The sequence below is a fragment of the Spinacia oleracea genome, chromosome 2, assembly GCF_020520425.1.
Source record: "Spinacia oleracea cultivar Varoflay chromosome 2, BTI_SOV_V1, whole genome shotgun sequence".
Taxonomy (NCBI): domain Eukaryota; kingdom Viridiplantae; phylum Streptophyta; class Magnoliopsida; order Caryophyllales; family Amaranthaceae; genus Spinacia; species Spinacia oleracea.
In genome coordinates, this window is record NC_079488.1 from 98,003,137 (window position 1) to 98,028,374 (window position 25,238).

The 25,238-nt window shown below is 35.7% G+C and overlaps 2 protein-coding genes across 2 annotated transcripts; one reads left to right on the plus strand and one right to left on the minus strand.

The window, feature by feature from the left end:
* Window positions 1-7,667: 7,667 nt before the first annotated feature.
* LOC110787949 (long chain acyl-CoA synthetase 8) lies at window positions 7,668-20,532 on the plus strand. The gene is made up of 12 exons (XM_021992584.2): window positions 7,668-7,848; window positions 8,779-9,362; window positions 9,468-9,548; window positions 9,769-10,041; window positions 10,876-11,007; window positions 11,085-11,258; window positions 11,336-11,565; window positions 13,176-13,293; window positions 16,349-16,480; window positions 16,594-16,728; window positions 18,406-18,612; window positions 19,832-20,532. Exons 2-12 carry the CDS (start codon window positions 8,814-8,816, stop codon window positions 19,994-19,996), a joined length of 2,196 nt encoding a protein of 731 aa, XP_021848276.1. The 5' UTR covers window positions 7,668-7,848; window positions 8,779-8,813; the 3' UTR covers window positions 19,997-20,532.
* Window positions 20,533-21,377: 845 nt separating this feature from the next.
* LOC110787948 (uncharacterized) lies at window positions 21,378-25,146 on the minus strand. Its single transcript, XM_021992583.2, has 6 exons — window positions 24,666-25,146; window positions 23,761-23,906; window positions 23,498-23,666; window positions 22,916-23,011; window positions 22,188-22,270; window positions 21,378-21,886 (listed from the first exon to the last, which is right to left on the minus strand). The coding sequence occupies exons 1-6, from the start codon at window positions 25,023-25,025 to the stop codon at window positions 21,757-21,759; spliced, it is 984 nt and encodes a 327-aa protein (XP_021848275.1). The 5' UTR covers window positions 25,026-25,146; the 3' UTR covers window positions 21,378-21,756.
* Between the last annotated feature and the right edge of the window lie 92 nt (window positions 25,147-25,238).

The window sequence follows — 25,238 nt, forward strand, 5'->3', positions numbered from 1 at the left end:
AGCGTACATATATGTTGTACGCTGCAACAAGGGAAAAAAATTTGGCAAAAATTCAGACTTGTTGCAGCGTACAAATAAATGTACGCTGCAAAAAATTGAGTAATTCAGACTTGTTGCAGCGTACAAATAAATGTACGCTGCAAAAAGTTGAGTCTTTTGCAGCGTACATATATATGTACGCTGCAACAAGTCCAAAATTTTGCCAATTTTTTGGCACTTGTTGCAGCGTACATCTAAAAGCCCGCTGCAACAAGTCCAAAATTTTGCCAATTTTTTGGCACTTGTTGCAGCGTACATCTAAAAGCCCGCTGCAACAAATCACTTTTTGCAGCGAACATTGTACGCTGCAACAAGTTCAGACTTGTTGCAGGCCCCCCAGTTGCAGCATACGATGTACGCTGCAACAGGGGTCTAAAAGCCCGCTGCAATAAGGGTTTTTTCTACTAGTGAAAGTTCTATGCTCAACGCATTAATTCAACGACATTGAACATGAAATTCCAACATAAACAAGTTCATAAATATATTCATCATATTCTCAATACAACACACATCCAAGCACATAGGTATGTACGTACCTTGTGTAAACAACTAATAGGCCACTTTAACACTTTCAAAAGTCGCCTAAAGAGAATTCTCCGCCTAAAACAACCAACAAATATTCCCAATCAACTTCTAATCACTCACAACAATAACAAAGCATTCTAAATACATCCTAAACATATTTAGAACATTCTCTAACATTAAAACTTGAACATTTGATTTCCTAGCATCATAATTATTGAAATAATTATTGAAATTCGTTGAAAACTCTTCTCAAACATTATACTTTAAAATTTTCAGCAATAAAACTTGTTTACAAACTTCACCAAGACCAATTAACGTTCTTAGAACGTTGAAACAATAAATTTCAAAATCCCTAATCATCCCACTATGATTTCCAACCATTAAAGACTTAAAATTCGAGCTTCAAAATAATTAAAATCGTTATTTCAATGCATTTATATAATCTGAAAATTAAATTTATTACTTAAACAAAATATATAAATCCGAAAATTCTAATTTAATAAAAAAAAATTCTAAATTCAATACAATTAAAACATAACTTAAATTGGTAACAAAAAAATTTGAATATTAAATTAAATTACTTAGAGTATAAGAAACAACCAAAAGGAGAGGAGAGAAGTAGGCAGGGCGGCCGCGCACGGCGCGGCAGCGACGGACTGAGCACGGAGCACGGCTGGCCGGTGGCGCAGCGGTGGTTACTCGCGGCTGCGAATGACTTGTGCGTGCAGAATAGGGAAAACGAAGAGGAGGGCTTCGAGAGCGTGAGGGGAAACAAGAGGAGCGTTGGCTGGTGTCGGTTGGTCGGCGGCGGCGACGCGGTAGTGCAGCACTGGTGGTCGTCGCGGCCGGTTTTGCTGGTGGTTATGGCTGCGCTACAGACAGAATCAAGAGTGAAGGGGAGAGATAAAACGAAAAGATAAAAGAAGAACAAGAGGAGGAGGAGAAGGTTACCGGCGGTACAGAGACAGAGAGGGACGACAGAGGAGAGGAGTGCCGGCGGTGGTGGCGGCTGGGCAGCCGCAACAATGGAGGTAGGGTATGGGTTCTTGTTTTACGTGAAAGTGAAGGAGGAGGGGAGGTTTGCTTTTTTTTTTTTGGTTTCACGTGAATTAGGAAAAGGGGAGGGAGTATTGTGTTGGGTTTATTGGTTTGGGATTTGCCCAATTGGGCTATGAGTAGGATTTAGGTTGATGAATCCAACATGGTTGGGATTGTTTTCTAATTTCAATCGAACGTGATTTCAAAATCCGAATTCCGTTTTAACGTAAAATTCAAAATTAAATTTTGATTTCATAAATCATTAAAATATTCAAAATGTAATAAAATCATTATATTTTAATTACATTTGCATTTCTAAAATCCGCAAATTATATTTAAATATATTAATATACGTTAAAATATATAAAGAAAATGTATAAAATTACGAGGGATTATAGACTAGGTCTTTCACTTTCATTTATCATGTTTTTGTTTCGTTTAGTTTTATTTTTCTTAACCTTTGTACTTCAGTTGAAGTAACATAATTCCTTTAGATCATAAGATCGATAAAATATTATTATTTTCATGATTCACATTTATGAAATAATTCTACCAAATCATATTTCATTCCCGCAATTCATAAAACATGTCAAAACATTCGGTTTATAAATTCAATCACAACGTCATAATATCATAAACACTTTTAGAAGTGATTGCGGGTACTAGCAATAACCGTTACCTCAATTCCGCGTTATATGCTAAGCTTTGTCCTTGGTTCGATCTTTTTGAGCTCCGGGTCCGAATTCTTTTAAAAGATTAAATTATTGAATTAATATTAAAACGATAAATATTGTAACATTAATGTTTTCTAAATAATGTTATTAGTTTATAAATTCATAAATTAATTAAATATGAAATAATTAAGTAAAATGTATATTTAAATTCGAGTTTTAAGTGAATACATATATTTATAATTTTAAATCTAGAATAATAACCAATTTTATTTGCATAAATAACAACATTAGAATAAATAAGTTAAACATCCATTTTTTAAAGAAAGTTAGGCCAGGAGAAGTTGGGCTTACTTGGGGGTTAAAGGTAAACCAAAGTTTCAAAGTTAGAACTTGGTTTCTGAGATTCACGCACAAGGAAGAGCAAGCACAAAGGAGAAAGAGGAGTAGACGCAAGAACACGCTGCAATGGAGGAAAGAGAGAAAGAAGATGGTGGCTGGTTCGACAGGGCTTGGGCGACAGCAAAACGCCGGCGGCAGCGCCGGTGGTGACCGATGCTCGGGCGCGGAAGGGAGAAGAAGGCAGGGGAGTTGGGCGGTTGGGGTTCTGCGCAAGGGAGGTGCGGTTAGTGGTGGTAGCAGGAACGTCGGCGGAGGGCGGTACTTGGTGGCTGCTAGGGTGGAGTCGCCGCAGAGGAGGCGATGGTGGCTTAGTGGTGGTGCTTAATGTCGGCAACCATTGATGATTTGAAATAGAAATTTAAGCAGAAAAGGATAAGAATGTTTATGATCTTTAATGGTGAATTAAAGGTTAATCTGACTTGTGTTGTGTCTGTGATGAATGATCAGCTATTTATAGAAGCTTGGGTGCTCCATTGATGCCACAAATCAGCTTGTTTGCATTGCCAAGTGTGAGAGGTTGAGCAAGGAAATTGGTGATTCATATTGGCTACTCTAGTTTTAGGTTTACAGATTTGCAAGTATGTTGGATGAATTAGCAAGGAAATTGATTGTAGTAGAGACACATAGAAAGTTGGTGGTTGAGCTCTATTTCAATGGTGACACGGTTGAAGGAGGAAGAAGAGAAGTTTGAAAACTGATTTTTAGTTTCCTTGTGAATAAGGGAAATTTGCTATTACGAAATGTTAGCCAAATTTTCAGAATTCAATTACTATTAACTGAAAATAGAATAGTGATTATGACTAAATTAATTTTCGAAAATATTTTTTTATAAAGTGCTAAATTTAGTTTTCAAATAAAATTTGTTGTTAACGAAAACGTTTAAAATCTTTTATAAATTATGAAATATTCCGTAGGATTTAAAATGTAGTTATGCTCGTAAATATGAAATTAAATTATTTAATCTGAAAAAAAATCGTGAAGTAAAATTAAAATTAACAAAAAAAACTTTCGTTAATAAAGTACGAGATTATAAATCTTAAAACGAATTTTAAGCAAATAAAAATAATTTAAGTTAATTAATCACGTTTTGAAATTTCGGGGCAGTACATTCAATTTCGTTTATTTGTACTTGATGTTGTGATTGATAATAATAATTCTTCTGCTCCTGGTTATATTGTTGAGTAGTTTACTTAAAGATGGTTCTAGGTCGGCCGAGCCCCCGGGTCGTGGGCCTGAATGTGCTCGACCCACGACAATCCCACTATGTATCGGGCCGTACTGGGACGAAAATTTCAAAATAGGGTCCAGGCCTGAACCAAGCCCACCAGCCTTCGTGCCAGGTCGGGTCGGAACGCCGTGCCTAATCCTAATTTTACTAAATTTAGCGAATTTTGTTTTGTCGGGTCGAGTCGTGCCGTAAATGCGGCCCACGACTTGATGCTCGTCCCTGGTCGTGCTTTTTTCGTACCCGGATCGGGACGAGATTTTTTCGTACCGGGTCGAGTCTCGGGACGGCCGACCCACAACCATCTTTAAGTTACTTGATTTGCATAAAACTTACTTTTTGCAACATTGAGTTACAATTTTTTTTTATAGCGGGGGAATATTTCGTTAGCTTAAAGGTGCAATTTTTTTCTATTACATATTTTTTAAGGATTTATGTATGATTTTAGTAACTTTGTTTTTTATTAAAAAAAATATACAAGGTACTACCTCCGTTTTAAAACGATCTTTACAGTTACTATTTACACAAATATTAAGATAAAAGAAAAAATGTGGATAAATATAATAAAGTATGGATAAATTAAAAGAAATGTGTAAAAGAAGGATGGGTGTAAGAAAGAAAATGAATAAAGTAAGAAAGATTAAGTGAAAAGTTGTAAATGGTGTGAGTTATGAAGGGTAAGATATTAATTTTTTATGTCCGTAGATAGAATAAAACGCAATGTAAATAACATCATGAAACGGACTAAAACGGTAAATGAAAAGATCATTTGAAGCGGAGGTAGTGTGTCATAAGTGATTTGGGTATAAAGGAAAATAAAACAAAATTTTATTATCATAAATTGTTTCTCGAATATAAATTTGAGCGTTAAAACTTTAACAATCATAAAAGGAAAATTTGTGAAACTCTAACTTTTAATTTGACACTTTTTGTAATTTGATACAAAGTGCCTTTTAAGGTTTTCTTTAAAAAAAATACAACCTTTATTTTACATAATGTTTGAGCACCTATTGCTTTTTTCCATTTGTTGGACCCACTTTTCCCTTTTATTTCCATTTTTATCGCTTTAAATGATCATTTAGCCCTTGTTTACTTCTTTACCAATGTCTACCCTCTTCATCTCCCCTTTGTTTCTCTAAATTTTTCTTCAAATTACCTTCATTTGTACTGTCCTAATATTTTGATTTTTGTGAGTAATAACCCTTAGAGTGTAATATGACTTCTTGCATTATACAAAGGATAATAGTTTAAAAGTTGTGGTTAAAGTGGAGCCCACAAAAGGAAAAAATTAACGCTTTTGCCGTTAAGCAGTAGTGGTACTCAAAATTTTTGTTAAATAAAGATGGTTATGTTTAAGAGATTTTACCAAATATAACCCGTTAAACTTTACACTTTTGTGTTTTTTGGCCAAGAATCTTAACAAGGGATGAAAATGCTGTGGATAAGGGGGAGATTAAGGGGGTGTTTGGTTCAAGCAGTTTTGGAACCATTTCTAATTAAATGACATGTGTCATCCCTCCCTCCATTCATCCATCATTTTGGTACATCCCTCCCTTCATTCATCCATCATTTTGTTTTTTTTAAAATTTTTGTTGTTTTTTGTTATATTACTAACACATCTTCTACTTCATATTTCTCATTCAACATCAATTCATCATTTAATTTATGTATATTCATTTAACCTTTTCCACTTCATCTCAATCAATATTAATATTCCATTTAATTTATATATATTATTTCAACCTTCAAATTCCACCTATACTATTCAAATCACACGAAGTATATTCCTACTAAAATTACAAGCCTCCAATATCATTTGGACTTTAAAAGACCAATAAACAATTACTATATAACGGCCAGTTCTTTGAACGGGCTCAAGAGCTAGTTTTTTTTTAAAAAAAACCCCGAACACCCTTTTTACTGTCACAACCGCTCCACGCCACTACCAGTACTCCTCCTTCGTCACCGATAGACTTTCCATAACCACCATTCAAGAAACCAAACCAAAGTTGAGAAGATAGGTCCCTCAAGTTCTCACAAGGGCCATCATCAAACCAAAAATATAAATTTTACACAACCCATCGATATAATATTTTAGTATACAAATCTTCATAACTTTATGTAATACAATCACTGATGGTTGATTTTGTCTATTACAATTCAATAATTGGAAATTTTATGGTCAAAACCAACTTCTAGCAATCTACCTTCAAGGCATCTATGGTGGGGCTGAGGAGGAGATTTGGAAATTGGGGGCATGTTTTTAACGCATAACCGAGGAATTATATTAAACTAGATAGTTAAGGTTTTATACAAAAAGGGCATATCCAAAAACTTGCTGTCCAAAAAGAGAGATACAACCACTTGAATCTATCCATGAAAAGCATTGAACCAGTTGCAATCATCTCCCAACTTAAACTACAACTAACACTGCTACTTCCTATCATTCATTAAGCACAAAAGAAAAGTAACCAGAAGGCTTCTATCCATCAGTGTCATCACACTTTGCCTCCTGCCCAACATAAATTGGGGGCATGTTAAGTCTCCTATATGGCGAAGCAAAACGGGGAAATAAGGGATTAAAGTAAAAAATATTTTATTTTTGTAATTTTATCGGTCAAAAGATAAGTTTTGACTTTTAATACTTTGAACCAAACATGTAGTATTATAATAAAGTCATAAAATCTTACCATTCTTATAATAAAGTCATGTGGTTTTAATAAGAGTTACCATTCCTATTGATGCTCTAACCTGTTAAGGCCCTGTTCTTTAGAGCTGAACTGAATTGAATTGAATTGAACTGAATGCCCCTGAACTGAACTGTACTGAACTGAATGCTCCTGAACTGAACTGAATTGAATTGAATTGAACTTAACTTAACTTAACTTAACAGAATATTAACGAAATAAATAATAAATAATAAATAGTTAATTACAAAATAATAATAAAAAATGTTAATTAATAACTAAAGAATTATTAATAACTAAATAACTAAATAATAAATAATAATAATCTGTAATTGATTACTAAATAATTATATTAAATGATAAATATTAATATTAATAATAATTCATAATTAATAACTAATAACTAAATAATTAATAACTAATAATCCATAATTAATTAATAAAAATAATAATAAATTATAAATAATAAATTATATTAATTAATAATAAATATTAGTTATATATAATAACAATAATATGCTCTCAAAAAAAATAAAATAAAAAATAATAATAAGTAATATAATAATATAAATATAATACTCCCTCCGTATTTATTTAAGAGATACACTTGGTCGGGCACGGGTATTAAGAAAAAGAATTGAATGAAATAAAGTAATAAAACAAGTGGGGTTAGGTAGATATTTTAATAAGTAAAACAAGTGGGGACCATGCCATTTTAGGGGATTGGGGGTGGGGATGGGGTGTAGATAGATTATTTAATTAGATGGTGGGGTTGATAAGTTACTAAAAATGGCAAGTGTATCTCTTAAATAAATACAACCGGTAAAGGTAAGTGTATCTCTTAAATAAATACAACCGGTAAAGGTAAGTGTATCTCTTAAATAAATACAGAGGGAGTAATAAGTAATATAAATAATAGTATAAGTATTATTATTATTATTATTATTATTATTATTATTATTATTATTATTATTATTAAATTGAATTAAACTGAACTGAACTGAACTGAACTGTATAATCCTGAACTGAATTGAACAGAACCTGAACATAATAGAACAGGGCCTAATTATTCCGTAGATATTTTATTGGGACAAATTTGGAAGTAACCAAAAATATTGTTCGCAAATCGCATTTAGTGAACACTTCAGCATCCTCTCTGCTACTGCCCGTACACTAGTCATACACTGCGATCTCCATCTTTATCGAGCTTCAACAAATCCAATACACCAGAATTTCAAGCTTAACATTTAATCATTTCGAGGTATATTTCCCTTTATTTCAAAATTGTTAATAATTATATAATATTCTTTTGCTGAAGAATCGTCTTTTTCTTCGTGATCTATTTTTGTTGATGTTCTTCAAATCCTCACCTCTTCTTTTTGTTGTTGTAATTTTTGGAATTGATTGGTTAGGGTTTTTCCCCTTTTAAAATCACCTGTTGCAATCGAAATTGTAAGAGACGGTATTATGTAATAATCCTTTTCTGAATTTTGGGTGTTGGCAAAACTTTAGAGTTCTTTTAAAATTTAATTTCTCATCTTTTTTCATTGTTTGATTGTTGTTGCGAAACAAATTATTATGCTAGATTTTTCATATTAAGTGTCTATGATTTCAATTTGCTACACTTTCCATTTTTGGTGTACAAGAAGCCACATGTACGGCGATGGTGATGGTGATGGTGATTGTGATGGTGACGAGATTGATCTCAGGTCATGTGTATGGGGGTACCGCTACGACTTTACCAACTAAGAGCTTATTGACGTCAATTATTTTGTAATACTTTTATTTGGATGATTTTTGATTGCGGATGTCGGCTAAGATTTGGGGGTTGGTGGGTCAGGGCGTGATGTTCAGAATTATGATAAGCTTTTGAATTATTTTGGTTCAGTGATATACTGACATACACCTGTTTGTTTGATATTTGTCCTTAATTCAAGTTTTTCCCTATGCTCACTTGCCAGATTTTGACAATTGATAATGTTTTACTTGTGTATTTGCGAAGACTAATCGTTTTCTGCCCTTTGTTATTTGTATTAACTTGTATTTGTTTTTATTTTCGGGTTTTGTTCTTTAATTGAACTGTTGTGTAATTTTACTGAGTACTGTGGGCTTAGTTTGTGTTGTATGATATGGAAAGATTTATCTTTGTTGTCGTCTTTCATCGGTTAACTATGTCTTACTTTTTGTGCAGAGGAATGCTCTCTAGGTGTAAGGTAATATAGGCAAATGGAAGATACAAAGGAAAGTTCTTTGGGGTCACAGCTGATGGAGAAGTTTGTGAATTGTGATTATGTAGAGTTCTTGAAAAGACAATGCCATTATGGTGTTGCTGGGACAGTGGCAATTGCTGTGATAATACCTCTGTTGCTTTCAATCTTATGGATGGGAAGGAGGAAGGTGAAGCAAAGAGGAATTCCTGTGGAAGTAAGTGGTGAAGCCGGTTTGGCTATGCGTAATGGTAAATTTAAGGAGCTGGTAGAGGTTCCTTGGGATGGGGCCACTACTGTGGCAGCTTTATTTGAGCAAGCATGTAAGAAACATGAAAACCATCGGTTTCTTGGAACAAGAAAGCTGATTGATAAGGAATTAATTCAAGCTAGTGATGGAAGGAAGTTTGAGAAGGTGCATTTAGGTGAGTACCAATGGGAAACATACGGGCAAGTTTTTGAGCGTGCTTGTAATTTTGCGTCAGGACTTATTAAGATAGGTCATGATATTGATACCCGTGTGGGTATTTTCTCCGAAACACGAGCTGAGTGGTTTATTGCTTTGCAGGTTGGACATCTGATCATTTTTTGTTAAAACTAGTTCTATAACTCTATTGCCTTTTGAATTTATTTGAGTTATGACAATGTGGTAATACTCTTGTTTCTTTTTCAGGGATGCTTGCGACAGAATATTACGGTGGTCACTATGTATGCTTCTTTAGGCGAGGATGCATTAATCCACTCCCTTAATGAGGTGGAATATCATTCTCTGAGAAGATTTGAACTTTGCCTTAAGGGTTAACCTGAATAAAAGTCGATGACTTGATGCTGTATAGTGTAAACGTATTGTGCTGTAGTGTAATTGGTAATTAGGCACACTAAAGCATCTTTCATCAACTACCGTTTATTCAGAGTCTTTGGAATGGCTGTATGAAGCTGATTTTATTAACTTCTCTTCTTGATGCTATTTACAGACTCAAGTGTCGACTTTGATATGTGACTCAAAACAATTCAAGAAGGCAGCTTCAATAATTTCAAAATTGGAAACAGTTAAAAATATTATCTACTTCGAGGAAGATAGTGCTTTAAGTGATTCTGGCATCTATGATGATATGGATGACTTGAATGTATCATCTTTTCATGAAGTTGAGAAAATTGGGAAGGATCATCGTTTGAATCCAAGACTACCTAAGAAGGAGGATATTGCTGTTGTCATGTATACAAGTGGCAGCACAGGATTACCTAAGGTCTGTGGTTCCTAAGTTTTAGCATATCAGAAACGTGGCTATTATCGCAGTTGCACTTGCACTAGAATTAATTACTGTTGTTTTTTAATGTCTACATAGTGTTTATGTAATCCATGAGCGTATATAGAGTTTTTGTGTATGGCCTTTTTCTTTGAGTTTGTGTGTATGGCCTTTTTCTTTTCATTTGAACAACCACTTGGTTTATCACTTCATCACGACTCACTATACTTACACTACAAAATAATCATTTTATTGAGACGAGGAAGTTCGTCTCTAAATGGTCCAAATCCGTCTCAAAATGATGTTTAGAGACAGATTTAAGACGGAAATAGGGTGTCTCTATAGAGGGCGTCTCACAATTTTTGAGACGGAATGCTGGCAAATCCATTACAAATTTGAGATGGAATTTTTGAAACTCCATATACAATTCCATCTCAATTTTAATTTAGAGATGATATTTTAGTAATCCGTCTCAAGTTTGTGATGCTTATAGTATCCGTCTCAAATCCGTCTCTAATAAATGCATAATTTTGTAGTGTTAGCTGTAAGCTTTACATTTATAACCGTCTATCTAGAGGCTGATCATAGAATCACACTGTGTTTTCCTCTACTACATAAGAACGATTTTAGAATCACACTGTTTTCCTCTACTACATAAGAACATTTGGATACTTTTGTTAGATGACTTCTATAACTCAACTTCAATTGTGTACCCAATCTAATTGAGTTGTTGTTTCATGTATGTCTGATAACTTTTAACTAACTTAACATTTTGTGTTTGCAATATGTTCAAGTAAATTGTTTGTTTAACTTATTCATTACAACTCCATTTAGGGAGTTATGATGACTCATGGAAACATAGTAGCAACTGCTGCAGCTGTCATGACTGTGGTGCCTGGTCTTGGAAGAGATGATGTATACTTGGCATATTTGCCTCTTGCTCATGTTTTGGAATTGGAAGCCGAGGTATTGATATGCTTGACTCTTTTCTTATCTTCTAATATTCTTTAATCTTAAACGTAAACTTAACTTTGTGTATCCAGACGGTGATGTTGGCTTCAGGTGCTGCAATTGGTTATGGCACAACATTGACATTGACTGACACCTCAAACAAAATAAAGAAAGGAACCAAAGGAGATGTGTCCGTGTTACAGCCCACTCTCATGGCAGCAGTTCCAGCTATCATAGACCGTGTTCGTGATGGGGTTCTTAAAAAGGTTTACTCATCAATTCTGTAAATCTATAGATTATTGTTGTTGATGTCTTTTTCTCATGAAATTTCTGTTTATTTCAGGTTGAAGAGAAGGGGGGTTTTGTTAAAAAGCTTTTCAATGTTGCTTATAAACGTCGACTAGCTGCTGTAGAAGGGAGTTGGGTTGGTGCTTGGGGACTGGAGAAATTTTTATGGGATGTAATAGTTTTCCGAAAAATTCAGTCTGTTCTCGGCGGGCGTATTCGTTTTATGCTGTGCGGTGGAGCCCCGTTATCTGGAGAGTCACAGCGTTTTATTAACATTTGCATGGGGTACAGTTTCAGTACCAGTTTACTCCTTGTTTGTTAGTATTCATTTTTCTTGACTTCTGTTTGGATGCTGCAAATGGACATTGTTGAATACATCAGTGGTCACCATTAAGAGTTTTATCAGCGCTGCAAGCCTGCAACTGCACTTCTTTTCTTGGCTTGCTATGCCAGTCATTGACATTGAGTTTTAGCATGCCATTATTGGCTTAGTAAGGACCTTAGGGAAGAGTACAAACTGGTAGAGTTCCTTTTAATTTGCTTGATAGGAGGTTTGGGGAAAGGGATGGATCGTGTTCATTTCTCTCACTTTAGACAGCACTGCCGAAATAGGTTAGGAGTTGTTTCTGTAGAAATTCCATGCTCCTCTCCCCCAAACACTAGACAGGTATTCTCCGTTGATATTGCAAGACTTGTAAAAAGTCTGTTCCTATAGATAATAAACAACTACTACCTAACATAGATTTCTTGCAGGGAAGGGCTTGGGGAGGTCCATATGTAATTATGTACACAGCCTTACTTCTAGTTAGTGTAAACCGCTAGAGATTGGAGAGATTTCTTGCAGTACAAGATGACTGGAAGAGGAGATGTGTCCGTTCAGTCTTAAATGGTTGGAGTATTATTAATCTTGTTCTGCTGCAACTTTTTGTTTATTGTGCTGGAGGCCCTGCATGCAGCATAAGTAACAGCTGGAAAACTGCTTGTAGCTTGTGGAGAGCTCATAGTTTCATATCTGCTCAGATCCTAGGTAAATTATTATGGGGATGATTTATAGAAGGATTTTGGACTGGAGCTTCTTGCCAATATCTGATATATACTTGGGGAGCTGCAGGGGGGTTTGACAAGCAACCAGAATCAGAATAGGAAGGAGATTAGTCTTAGTGCATGTTTGCTGTGAATCTTGGAAAGAAATGGAATGGAAACAAATAAGGAGAAGAGGTAATGTTACGTGTACCATTATTAGTTACTTGGTATAACTAGGAAAGAAATCCCTTGTATAAAATGTGATTGAGGATGGTAACAAGTTTTTCTAACATAGGGTTGGGAAGGGAATTAACGGGTGGTAACGGTTACCCTTAGGAAATGGAGTGAGTTACTCATCTCTCATACCAAACAATAGGTAATGGAAACGGTTAATTGATTTTATTCCAGCCCGTAAGGGACAATCCAAACTTGCTCTTAATGTCTGATTTCTGGCAGTATCTAAAGTCTAGAATAAAAAAAATATCCAATGTCTTGTCCTTAAACACATAAGGAAATCTGCAGAGGTTAATGAAGTTAGGATGATGAACGAGTACAGATAAGTAGATAACCAACTAATTCACATGCATGGAGTAGAGATTTGATTTTGATTGACCTCCAACATTCCTGTATGGGAAAAGAGCCTCTCGCTAGTGTTATTCTTGTAAATTTTGTTGATAGACCCTGTAGGCTGTAGATGCTTCTGCGGTAGGCTTATGTTAATTTATTGACTGGTTTAGTGCTTCAGTTTAGTGGTATGATGAAGGAATAACAGGGACATGTTTTGACATTGACTGAGACAGTCTTTTTCTCATTCATGGTTACAATGCTAGAGTTTCGTAACCTGACTCGGTTGCTACATTTGCGTTGATCAGGGCACCAATTGGACAAGGATATGGTTTAACAGAGACGTGTGCTGGCGCAGCTTTCTCTGAGTGGGATGACATTACTGTTGGACGTGTTGGTCCTCCTCTTCCATGCTGCTACATCAAGGTATGCTATATGCTATCTCTCTAAGCAAAGTGAATATACCTCTTCTGACAGCTCATGAATATCACATCTATTGTTCTACTCTTGCACCATCATGACACATGTAAGTGATTTAATAGGGTATTCTTCGGTGTGATATGGGATTAGAAATTGATGCACTTTCTCCTTATTCCCATGGTCTTATTTATTAGCACTTGGGGTCATTTATCCGAGATTGAAAATTCATTTAGCAACAAAAGATCTTTAGCCATAAGTTTAAAGGGAGGCAGAGCATTATTGTAAGTCGTTCGAGTGAGCTAAATTTTCATCCTTGACTATCTCATTACAACCCAAGACAAGGAAGGTAGAGAATTATATGATTGACTACTAATCTCTTAGTCCTTTTCTGCTACTCCCCTTTCTTTGATTCCCAAACTTCTGTTGCCATTTGTGAAAATCCCTAGTAATGTTTTGTTATCATACATATATGTGTGCATATCAAGTGTCATTACAAATACTTCATTAAAAAATAAAAATTGCAACAATTGATCGACACTAGTATCTATAATTATATTAAAAAAGTAGTAAAAGTATGAAACTTTGATACATTGAAAATCTACATTGAGACGAATCCAACAACTTTTTACATGATAACATTTGTTTTTATATAGTAGTAAAAACATGTGGTCAAAGTTAGTACGTAAATAGTTCAAAAGTCAGATCGTTGCAATTTCAGGAAGTGCTTGTCATATAACCGAGAATAATAATATATAGCAAACAATAGGTGAAATTCTAGGAGAATCATAATCAAAGTTAGTGCGTTTGTGTGTGTGTGTCGTTTCCTCCTTTCCATATAGCAAACAATAGGTGAAATTCTATTTTTCTTTCTACCACCAAGAACCTTTTACTCAGCTCCTCTTCATTCTTTTCCTTTTTTCTTCTCTCTACTTTTTCCTTCCCTTAGATGTTAACTTTTCAGACTCGTACCTGAGTATGGTTTACAAAAATAAATTAGTAAAGGGTGTTCTTTTCTCCTGAAAACTCTTGAACTTATTTGAATAGAAATCATCTGACCTTATTCGAGTTGAACTGAATTTATCAGAACTTATTAGCTCCGAATTGAATTTATATACACTCTTTTCCTATTATTTGTGCACTGAACTTATAGGCCATGAACTCAACTTATTTGGATTCTTTTAGACTTATAACCTTGTACTGAACGTATTGGAAAAATTGATTATAATAATACAACCTTTCGCCGGCCTGCTTAAAACAGGCTAACCTTTGGATTGACGAAGAATAATACAAACTTTGACACCCATCTTCTTTTAATACTGGGCTGGGGTAAGTGGGTAACCGGTAACCGGAAAATTTACAAGTTAGACTTTAATTGTCTTGGTTTACCTGTTTACCCATTTTCTCTCCAAACTACTTTTTCTTATACATCTTTCATTTGAATTGAGATAAACAGGTACTGCCATTGCCGTCTCCTTCCTTTTCTTAACACCATTGAAATTCACCTAAACCCTCTCTCTTTTCTCTCTCCTCTTTCTTGCCACCTAAATTAAACCCTTACCACCACAACAACCACCTGGTCTCACTGCGTCACCACCACTCTGCCACCTTAAAATGATCTACTTCATTACCACAAGTAGTCCAGAACCACTGTAAAATCGAAAGCTGGCAGTCATCACTGGACCTTTTCCACAACGGAGGAAGAGGGTAGGAGCGGTCCTGAGTAGGTAGGCCGTAGGCGAGCTTGTGGCGTGTTACAAAATGTTGCGTTAACGAGGGATCATGGCCTTCGTGGGTTTAACTTAATAGGATAAAAGGATTGTTAGTATAAAAGAAAACAAAAAAAGAAAAAGGAAACCGGAAATATAGAATGAAGTGATTGGCTTTTAATGGCTGATTGGCTGTAGAAGAAAAGGAAAAAAATATTTTAAACATTGTAGTGGTCATTTGCCACGCCGGTCATTTACCTGCTATAACAAGTGTTACCCAGCCCAATAAAAGAGGATGGGTGCCAAAGGTTGTAATATTCTTAGTTAATTCAAAGGTTAGCCTGTTTTAAGCAAACCGGTCAAAAGTTGTTTTTATTAAAATCAATTTTTCCGAACTTATATGAATGAACTTGAATATATGAGTGCTGATTGGAACTTATCTAAGCTTAACACACCTTAGTATATATGATTAACAAAGATGTGTACTTCGTACTTCATTTGGATTACTCAAACAAACCTCTGAAGGACAAATGATATTTGAAGATGTTAATCAACATTATTTATTTTTCTTTAACAGAAATTTATTACATCTAATCAAATTGAATATCTTTGAAGCATGTAATTGATGCAACTATAGTCCATGCAACTAATGGGTTTATTAACAAATCAAATCATTTTGAAAATAAGTTATCATAAGATCCAGGCATTTCTAAAGAAAAAGGTGCAGCTTATATTTAATAAGTCTATGCATAAAGCTCCTCTTTTGTTGAAAAAAGAAGAGATAAACTCCCTTCAGCATGTATGAAGTAAAAATTGAAACAATCGAGACAAATGGGTGTGAATAAGGACACACTGTAAAATGCAGGGAGGTAGGATGATGACTTTGCAGAGCTATTCGAAAAGTTATTTTGATTTGGTGAGTGGCAGTTATGCTTGTTTAACCTTCAAAATCTAGAGAGGTGTTATCTTGTAAAGGTTGGACAAAGAACCCCTAGAAGTTACCAAGTTTACATCAACCATCAATTTGATTTGAGAAAAAGGTTATGTCAAATTTCTTGGGCCAACCTTTGCTACTTACTGCTGAACCTTGCTTTATTCAGCCAAAAGCACATTAGTGTGTGAAATTAACTAGATAAGGGTTGTCTGACATAATACGGATAGAAGATAGATGTCTCCATATCCCGAAAGTAAAATACTAAAACGTACCTTAAACACAATCTGAATTCTTCTTCTTTTGAATGACATCAGTGCTTGATGCTGTTACTGGATGTGGAGCTGTTAAATGTTCTATTACATGTTAGCTACAAAGTGTAGTGGGATTATTTGTTCTGACAATCTTCCATTTGATTTTGCAGCTTGTTTCTTGGGAAGAAGGTGGATATACAACATCAGACAAACCAATGCCCAGAGGTGAGATTGTAATTGGTGGGCAGAGTGTAACAGTTGGCTACTTTCAAAATGAAGATAAAACCAAAGAAGAGTACAAGGTATTATTAATCTAAATTTTACTTGCTGCTGCTGCTGCTGCTGCTGCTGCTGCTAATATTCCACATTTTAATTGTCTTCCACATTTTAATTGTCTGTTTGTATGTATTTCAAGGTTGATGAAAGAGGGATGCGGTGGTTTTACACGGGTGACATTGGGCGATTTCACCCAGATGGATGCCTTGAAATCATTGATAGAAAGAAAGATATTGTAAAGCTTCAACATGGAGAATATATCTCCCTTGGGAAGGTGGGTCCATGACTCCATACCTTCTAATTTTCTTTGTCTTTTCTTTAGAATGATTTTACACAACAACAAGGTCAACATCAACATAACCCACCTCCTGTAAATAGGCTCCTGTTCAGAACAGGAAAGGGAGGTTCAACATGTACAGCCTTACCCTTGAGAGGTTATTTCAGTAGTTTATCTGAGACACAAATAATGTTAGGTACTTCACAACAACAACAACCAAGCCTTAGTGCCAAAATGGTTGGGTCGGCTAACATGAACCGTTATAAGGAACCTTCTGCGGAATGTGAAGTAAGAGAAATAAAAGGTTATGTTAAATAGAGTAGACATGAGGCACGAAAAAGAGGGAAGAAAAATAAAAGGTTATGTTAAAGAGAGTAGACATGAGACACGAAAAAGAGTGAGCGAGAAAACAAGATACGCAGTTTAAAGAAGAGGCAAAATTATGTTTTGAAAAAATAACAAAAATAAAAATACGTATACTCATAATATAAAAAAGAGATGGAAAAGAAGTAATGTTGAGTCGTCGGCATGTATTATCTCCTTCCACTTCGCCCTTTCTAACGCCATATTTCTTCAATCCCTAATAAACTCATATCACTCACAATTCTATCCGATTGCCACTCTTCAATCTTTTTCGACGATGCATCGTTTGGTCTTCGTCTTACGTGGCTAACCACCTTAGTTGATTCTCCCTCATCTTGTTCTCAATCGGTGTAACCCATATTTTCTTTCTGATCACCACTTTCCTCGACCGATCCTTTCTTGTATGGCCACACAGCCAACGCAACATACACATCTCCACCACATTCATCTTATGAATGTAACATGGTTTCACAATCCAACATTCTTTACCATATAATAGTGCGTATCTAACTGATGTACATCAGAATTTTCCCGTCGATCTATGGATGGGGCATGCCTGGATAACATAGAAACCCTGAAGCACTCTTCTACTCCAACTCTCCATCGGATAATAGATCCTAGGGAGCGAAAGAAAACTGAACCTTCTACAGTCCTCCCACCCAAAACATGCACCATGGTGTACTGTCTTTAATTGAACTCGTCAATGTCCATTATTATGACAGGGCTAACTGCGGACCCTTGATGTACCCCAATCATAAATAGGGAACTCCCATGTCTTCCAATACTGATCCGCACACTCGTGCTAGTTCCCTCTTACTGATGTCCATGTTTGGTACTTCACAATGAAAAAAAAACATATACTTTGATGAGCCGAATAAGAAGTGCATACACTTTGGTGAGCCATTTTAATTTAGTCCATTAGAAGCCAAAGCCTATAAAAATGAGTCTCCTGGCCCCATTAGAAAGGGACATCTAGAACTACTCATTTTCAGAAATTATGTCCTTGCTTTATTCTTCTATTACATAAACTCCATGTGCTCGATTCAATATGGGGGCTTTCTGCCTTAATAGTCAAGGGATGTAGCAATGGTTGCTTAATTATTGGATAAACAAGTTCATAAATGGTAGTTGACTGAGTTTCGTTCCTATCCAATCTTGGTTGGAATGATGACCAATACATCCCATGGAGCCCCCCCCCCCCCCCCCCCCCCCCCCTTTATTGTACTTATTGCGCATTTCAGCCCTAAGTTTTAATGGGTGAAGCCATGATTTAGCATGTTAATGAGTATTGATATTTGTTCATTGTTGCAGGCTGAGGCAGCCCTGATTTCAAGCAACTATGTGGAAAATATCATGGTACATGCAGATCCATTCCACAATCATTGTGTAGCGCTCGTTGTTCCTTCACATTCAGAATTGGAGAAGTGGGCTCAAGAATCTGGCATCCAGTACAAAAGTGTTTCTGAGCTTTGTGACAAACCTGAAGCAATCAAGGAAGTCCAAGCATCTCTGTCAAAGGTCAGTGAATAGCTTACTTGTACCCAGTTAAATATGCATCTTACTGTTGGAGACCATGACTAACCACGGCGGAATGTGTTAGAAGTTGAGTACGAGTAAGACATAGCATAGTTAAGTTTGGGGCAATGTTACACGGAACGTGGGACATTACGGAATGTGGGACGGGAACGGGAACGAAGAACGCTGCCCTCCAAGTTCCCGGAACGATGGGTTATTTATTTATTTATTTATTTTGAAATTTAAATTTAAGCAATAAAAGTATAAAACAACCAGAAATTCCTATTTCATTAACTCAAACGTTTCAATCTCTAATACAGTAGTACGATACTGCGATTGATCAATAATAGCAAAAGAGCAAAACTACACCTTCATAATTCAGCATTTTAGCATACAAAACATTAAGCAAAGAGAAAAACTACAACTTCAGAATTCAGCATTGAAAACATTAGAGTAACGTTAGAAAACCAGAATAACCAGAAAATAAACCTGGGCCTAGTTTCTCTTCCTCTTAAAACCTGCTCCTCCTTCATCAACATTCAACCTTAGCAGTTGTTTGGGGATCAATCGGTTATTTCCATTATTTTTGTATTGGCTTGGCTTACGGCATATACCATCAAATTCTTCCCAAAGAGGGATTTGATGAGCCTCCCAAGTCTTGTCTGCCAAATTTTGATATTTTTTACCCTGCATGTGTGCTTTTCTTCTCAAATAGTCAAATGTTTTATCTTACATGCCCTAGCAAGTATTTGTACTCCATAAGTTACTATATCCCATTATAAGCCTCACATTTGCCTATTTTGAAATGTCAAAATTCAACCTCACACTTCCTTATTAAAATTAACCACTCTTTGACTCCTTCCATTGCACATTTATTTTAAATTAAGGTCTCAAACGTTTAGGTGTTCTGCTATCGCATTGGTATCTGAAAAGGAAAAAAAAGTGTATTGATTCTTCCAGTGACTGATAAGTTGGGAAGAAAAGAGTTAGTTTAGTGGTCAAATGAGCCAAAGAGGGCCTAGTAAAGTATTTATTTTGTTTTCTCTCTATACTAACAGTTCATTTTGTCTTTCCTTCCAAAGCACTCCCTCTCACTTCTTTATACTCTTTCTATCTATTTATATTTTCATTTTACATTTGACAGTGTTTCTTAATTGCACTTGCCTAAATGTGAAGTTCATTAAAGGATGGGAGGAGTAACTTTTTTGTCTCCTGTTTACAGGTTGGAAAGGGTGCAAAGCTGGATAAGTTTGAAATTCCGGCAAAAATAAAGTTGTTACCTGATCCATGGACACCGGAATCAGGATTAGTGACAGCCGCCCTTAAGTTGAAGAGGGAGCAACTTAAAACCAAGTTCAAGAATGACCTCGAACAATTATACGCCTGATGGAAATGGGTAATTAATTTACTCAATACAAAGTCTACATTTTAGGCCATGTTACTCTGGCTGGCCTAAAGTGTAATCTATCTATGGCTCTATGCTGAACGTTTTTGTGCTGATAGAAGACTGCATTGGTTACAGGGCCTTTCAATTATCTTTTTGCGTTGTAAGGTCCTAAAACATTTCTTGTTGAGCCAATTTTTTTTTTATTTTTTTTTTTGTCTTTTTTTTTTGTGCGTGGGAAAGAATGAGATGACATACTGCATTGCTGATGGGTACTTCAACTTTAAGTTGCACTGTCAGCTGAATTTGATTTGATAGTTTGCTTCCATTCCTGGAATCTTTGTTTCACTAATTAATTGGATGTGTTAAAAACATTTAAATGAAAGTTCCTGCACAATCAGGAAAGATAAGGTGGAAACGGGAACAGAAACCACTGAAGTTCAAAGTGTAACCAAATAACTCTTTACTTGCTTAGGCCCTATGCCTTTAGGCCGTAATAATAGCGTTAAGGCCGGTAGCCGTGATGTGTTTTGAATGAAGCTTTATGCGTAAAGGCCCATACCAGTAAACATCATATGTTCTTACAAATTTTCATTGCAACTCACTTCCATTTCTGAAGTGGTAGTGACTAGCGAGTACTAACCATTTCAGAAAGATAAAGAAGGATATTTGGGTTAAAAACATTATGTCCATAAAAAGAAACAGGAAAAACAAATATGAACGTTATTTATGGAAACAGGAAGATAAAAGAGGAACGAAGGAAGTACCCTTATATTAATAATTTATCTATAAGATGTACCCTTTATAGTATGGAGCAAAATTAAAAGGACAACACGAAAAAGGAAAATGTGGCACGCTTTAACTTGAGTTTTTTCAAAGCTGATGAAACCAAATAGCTTGAGTCATCAGTAAGACGAAAGAGGGCAAGGCACAGAAGATAGCACTTGCAGTTTTCGGACTTCTGCACAAATATCCGTTTAGAAATAGTTGCATCACTTTCACTTTATGCACTATTCATATATTAACTTTGACTCTCTTTTTACACATATAGAAAATATAAATGTTATTATATAAAAAAAATGGTTGGATTAGTCTCAATGTCTACTTTTCAAATTATCAAAAAAAAAATATTTTTACTAATGTATAATTAGAGATATTAACCGTCAAAGTTGTGTGTTGGCAAACGTGAAAGTCAAAGTGATGCAACTATTTCTAAACGGAGGAAGTATATATATACACTCAATGTTCACAATGAATGTGAAACTTGCCTACTTCAACATTCAACAGATTTTTGTTGCAAGTGAAATCGCATAAGCCGGTTCACATTGGAACAATCACTAAGAATCTTAACACAAACCTGGTATTAAAAAAAATCATAACTAAATGAAGTGAATGAATCTACTGACATTTTATAGCTGCAGAATAGAAAGTATGATTATACATAGGAAGCAGAAGTTACCCTAGTAAAAAAAGCCCCAAATACTTTCCTATGAGGATGTTGATGAGCTCTGAAATTGCCATTTCTTAAACTAAAGCCGGTTGATGACATCTATCATGCATGATAGCAAGTTTGCTCGGACTTAAATGATACCCATATTCATATTAAGAAGCAGAGGAAAGACGCCTACTGCTGGATTCAAGCCATGTATGTCGGTTTCCTTTTCTGTTAAGCAATGTGAAAGCAACCTTCTTCACCCGATTTAAGCCATTTGGTGCACCATCTGATAGAAGATCCAGTCCCAGTGTACTTGCATTATGAATCATCAATCAGACTTCAGCGTACTTTCAAGTGAGACGGGTATTGTTGTTAGTGGTGGTCGTAGCAAAAGGTATAAAGCAGGACCCAATAAAGGGATTATCGATAAAGGAACAAGCCAGGCTGTCTTGTCATAGCTGTAAAATGAGGACATCAAAGCGTTCAGCACATAAATCAAACCACAAGTATCTTCACCGTATAACAGGTTGTACCTTGCAACAACGTACAACCAAGGAGTTTTTTTACCCCATGTACGCGCTCATAAAGTAAAGCACATGGGTAAAGAAATAGTTTTGGTTGTACCTTTCACAAGGTACCACTGGTTGTATATAGAAAATTGCCTCTAACCACGAGATATTCAACCATACATTCTAGAGATAAGTGTGCACATTATTTGCTGATGTTACACAAACAACAAAGTATGTCCTTGGATCTCACCATTTTCGCGCTGTCATATCATTGTAAACCCAGAAAGGAGCAAATGCAGATAGAAGACTGAAATCAAGGGAAGTTACATGGACCTGAGACAGCAGAAGAGGAAAAATAGCTAGCTGAGCTGATTTTCTACGATATTATATGAAAGTTAGAAGCAAAATTCTTGATTAAGAAGACTCAAAAACAATTCTGGTACACAACTAGAAGAACTATAAACATAAATTAATGATAAGTATAACCAACTGAAATGCTATGGGTTTTTTTGCAGCCTTAGAAACTTGTGTTTACAGTGTGGTTGATAGAAAAGGAAAATTTGCTGGAACTAAGACTTAAGATTTTGAGATACTGCAAACTAAAAAAAGCTTCTGTTTGGGTGAAATAAGAAGGTATTAAACCCCCCAAAATCCCTTATTTTCATTATTTGTTTTGAAAGATGATCTATACTCATTTATGGACTTGTAAGTTGTAATCCCTTCACTTAGCATCCAAATTATAATTTTTTGTAGATAATGAAATTCTTAATGATGGATATTTTCATATTTAAGACTCCTTTATCGGGGTTTCAAAAACCCTTAGCTACTGGTCTATTACACTTTACACCTAGCTTTCGTATTTTTAGAGCCAATTAGTTGATAAAGAAAAAGATGATTGCATAAGAGATATGATGCATCTCCAATCAACAAGACATAGGCAAGGAGTTAAATTACGGAACTATTGATATCGTAACGTACCAACTTGCTTTCTCTGAAGTACTGAAAAAATTCCTTCCACTCATCTTGTGCCAAGCTTGCATATACTATAAGGCCTAGTCCAACAGCACCCAAGAACTGACAACTAGCCAGGTTAGTTGTTTAATTAAGAGCATACGTACAATTCATTCATAGAAAAGCTCCAATTAAGACATTTTATAGTCATGCAGATATAAGATTATCCTTGACGAGTTCTTAGGATGGATGTAAAAGTATGTATACAGTCTCAGCTCCCAAGTAAAATGTACATAATCACAGTACTATGACTCTATGAGGGGCTCTGCATATAATTAAGGCAGTGTTTTCGACTAAGAAAATTAGATATGTTCGTAGTAAGAGTAGAAACAATTATTTTCTTTACTATTCATGTATTTCGATGGGGAAAAAAGAAACACTATCTGAATTTCCTTGAAGCTTCACTCAAACAGTCTGCAACTAGTCTCTGACCACCATTCTATCTCACTAGTTAAAGCTCAACAAACCATGATATCTCCCACCCAGCAAAAAGAGAAGTGAGTCAAACATGAAGCACTATTTTCTTCACCTATGTAAATCAGTTCTTACCCCAGCTGTTAGCTTTGACTCCAAGAAATTTAGAGGCCAGCTACTTAGTTCGGCTTCTTTAACTCGGGGTGGTGGAGGTCTCCAAAGAATGAAATATGGAAGAAGAGCATAAACACCTCCAAAAAACGAAAATGTGGCGAATGGACCGACAGGAATGCTACTTTTGGAGCTGCAGAACAAGAACACTATAATTCAGATGGAGCTGAGCTTAATAGGCTAAAGAGTAAAGAGAACAAAACAAATTTGCAGGCAAACATCATTACCTTCTACCAGAGGGAATCAGTAACATGCTGTAAGCAATTGGCCACAGACCCATAATGTACCAAAGCGACACAAGTACTCGATTCATCTTGAATCCATCATCTCCAATCAAGTTCAAGAGCTTCTTCAAGAAATACATGTCCCTTGACTGCAGTCAGTCAAATAGAGAGCCAGTCATCAAAAATCTAGCGCGTTTTTATTACCAAGAGTACCCGCGTTAAATACCCGACCCTACAACATACAGGTGGACACTTACACGATTTAAGGCTCAGTTTGCTAGGGTGAAACAATTTTCATAGAAAACGATTTTCCCCTTCCAATCATTATACGCTGTTTGGTTTGACAAGGGCTGGAAAACAATTTTCCATAGCTCTCTCAAATGTGGAAAAACAATTTCTATTTGAAAGGAAGGGAAACCACTTTCCCAACTTTCCTCCTTTCCTCCCTCTCCCTTTTCCCCCTCAATTTCACCATCTTCTCCCATTTTCATTTAAGGAACCGAACAAAGGAAAACTAGTTTGGAATTGTCTTTTCCTTTGGAAAAAGTTTTCCATGGAAAATCATTTTGCACTGAAAACGTTTTATACCAAGCCAAACGGAGTCTAAGTCTTGTTTTCGTCCAATTATCCGTGAAATGCTCATACTTGTATGCCAATTTTATGGTCTAACAAGTCAATACAGCCGTCTAACACAAAAATTACTCAGTATTCCGCACTAAACTATCCCAACTACTTTCAAAACAGTGTCAAGTTACTCAATTATCAAACATAATCCCAACAAAAAAAATCTAAAGAGAAGCATCAACATTAATTAAACATAATCACCTCTCTTTCTTCCATGTAAATTGCTCAAGCTCAGTAAAGTCAATTAGCCAGATAATACACAATTAGCAAAGATAAAATCTTACAGGGGTTTGGTTGGGAGAGAGATTAAAAACATAGTACATGAGTCCAGCCCAGAACAAGAACAGCAAAATCGAGGTTGTCCAATCTCCACCACCATTGTCACCATCTTCATCACCTTCAACCCCATTTTCACCAGAATCTCTTTCTTGAACAATTGGGTTTTTGATTTCTGAACTTAAACAAATTTGAGCGTTTCTTTTCTTTTCATATGGATGAATGGGAAAGTTTATGCGATTGTTCAACTTGAGGGAAAATAGAGTTTTTGGTGAAAATAAGGTTTTTGGGTTATAAAGTTTAGAATCATGAAGAAGAGGGCCAAAGCGTAAGAAATTGCAGGATATGAGGTTTGGATTTGCTATCATTTTTGCTGCATTTGGCTTGATTCCTCCCACCAAATTCTAATCCTACACTTTTGCTCTCAATTCTATCCGTTCCCTTCAACGTTTCCTATCAAACAAGGCGGTCCGAGTCGCGAAATGACCAACCACAAAGAAAAAGAAAAAGCTCATCTACTTAGATGGGCACCAGATTTTCTTTGGTACCCCTTTAGGGGTACTCTTTCTTATTTTAACCAA

Excerpts from the sequence above, each read along its gene's own strand:
- LOC110787949 (XM_021992584.2), top strand. The coding sequence starts at position 8,814 with ATGGAAGATACAAAGGAAAGTTCTTTGGGGTCACAGCTGATGGAGAAG. Across the intron at positions 9,549-9,768 it reads TAATCCACTCCCTTAATGAG|ACTCAAGTGTCGACTTTGAT; the intron begins GTGGAATATCAT and ends TGCTATTTACAG. Across the intron at positions 16,481-16,593 it reads AAACCAAAGAAGAGTACAAG|GTTGATGAAAGAGGGATGCG; the intron begins GTATTATTAATC and ends ATGTATTTCAAG.
- LOC110787948 (XM_021992583.2), bottom strand. The coding sequence starts at position 25,025 with ATGATAGCAAATCCAAACCTCATATCCTGCAATTTCTTACGCTTTGGC. Across the intron at positions 23,667-23,760 it reads CTGATTCCCTCTGGTAGAAG|CTCCAAAAGTAGCATTCCTG; the intron begins GTAATGATGTTT and ends CTTGTTCTGCAG. Across the intron at positions 21,887-22,187 it reads GATATGACAGCGCGAAAATG|CTATGACAAGACAGCCTGGC; the intron begins GTGAGATCCAAG and ends CTCATTTTACAG.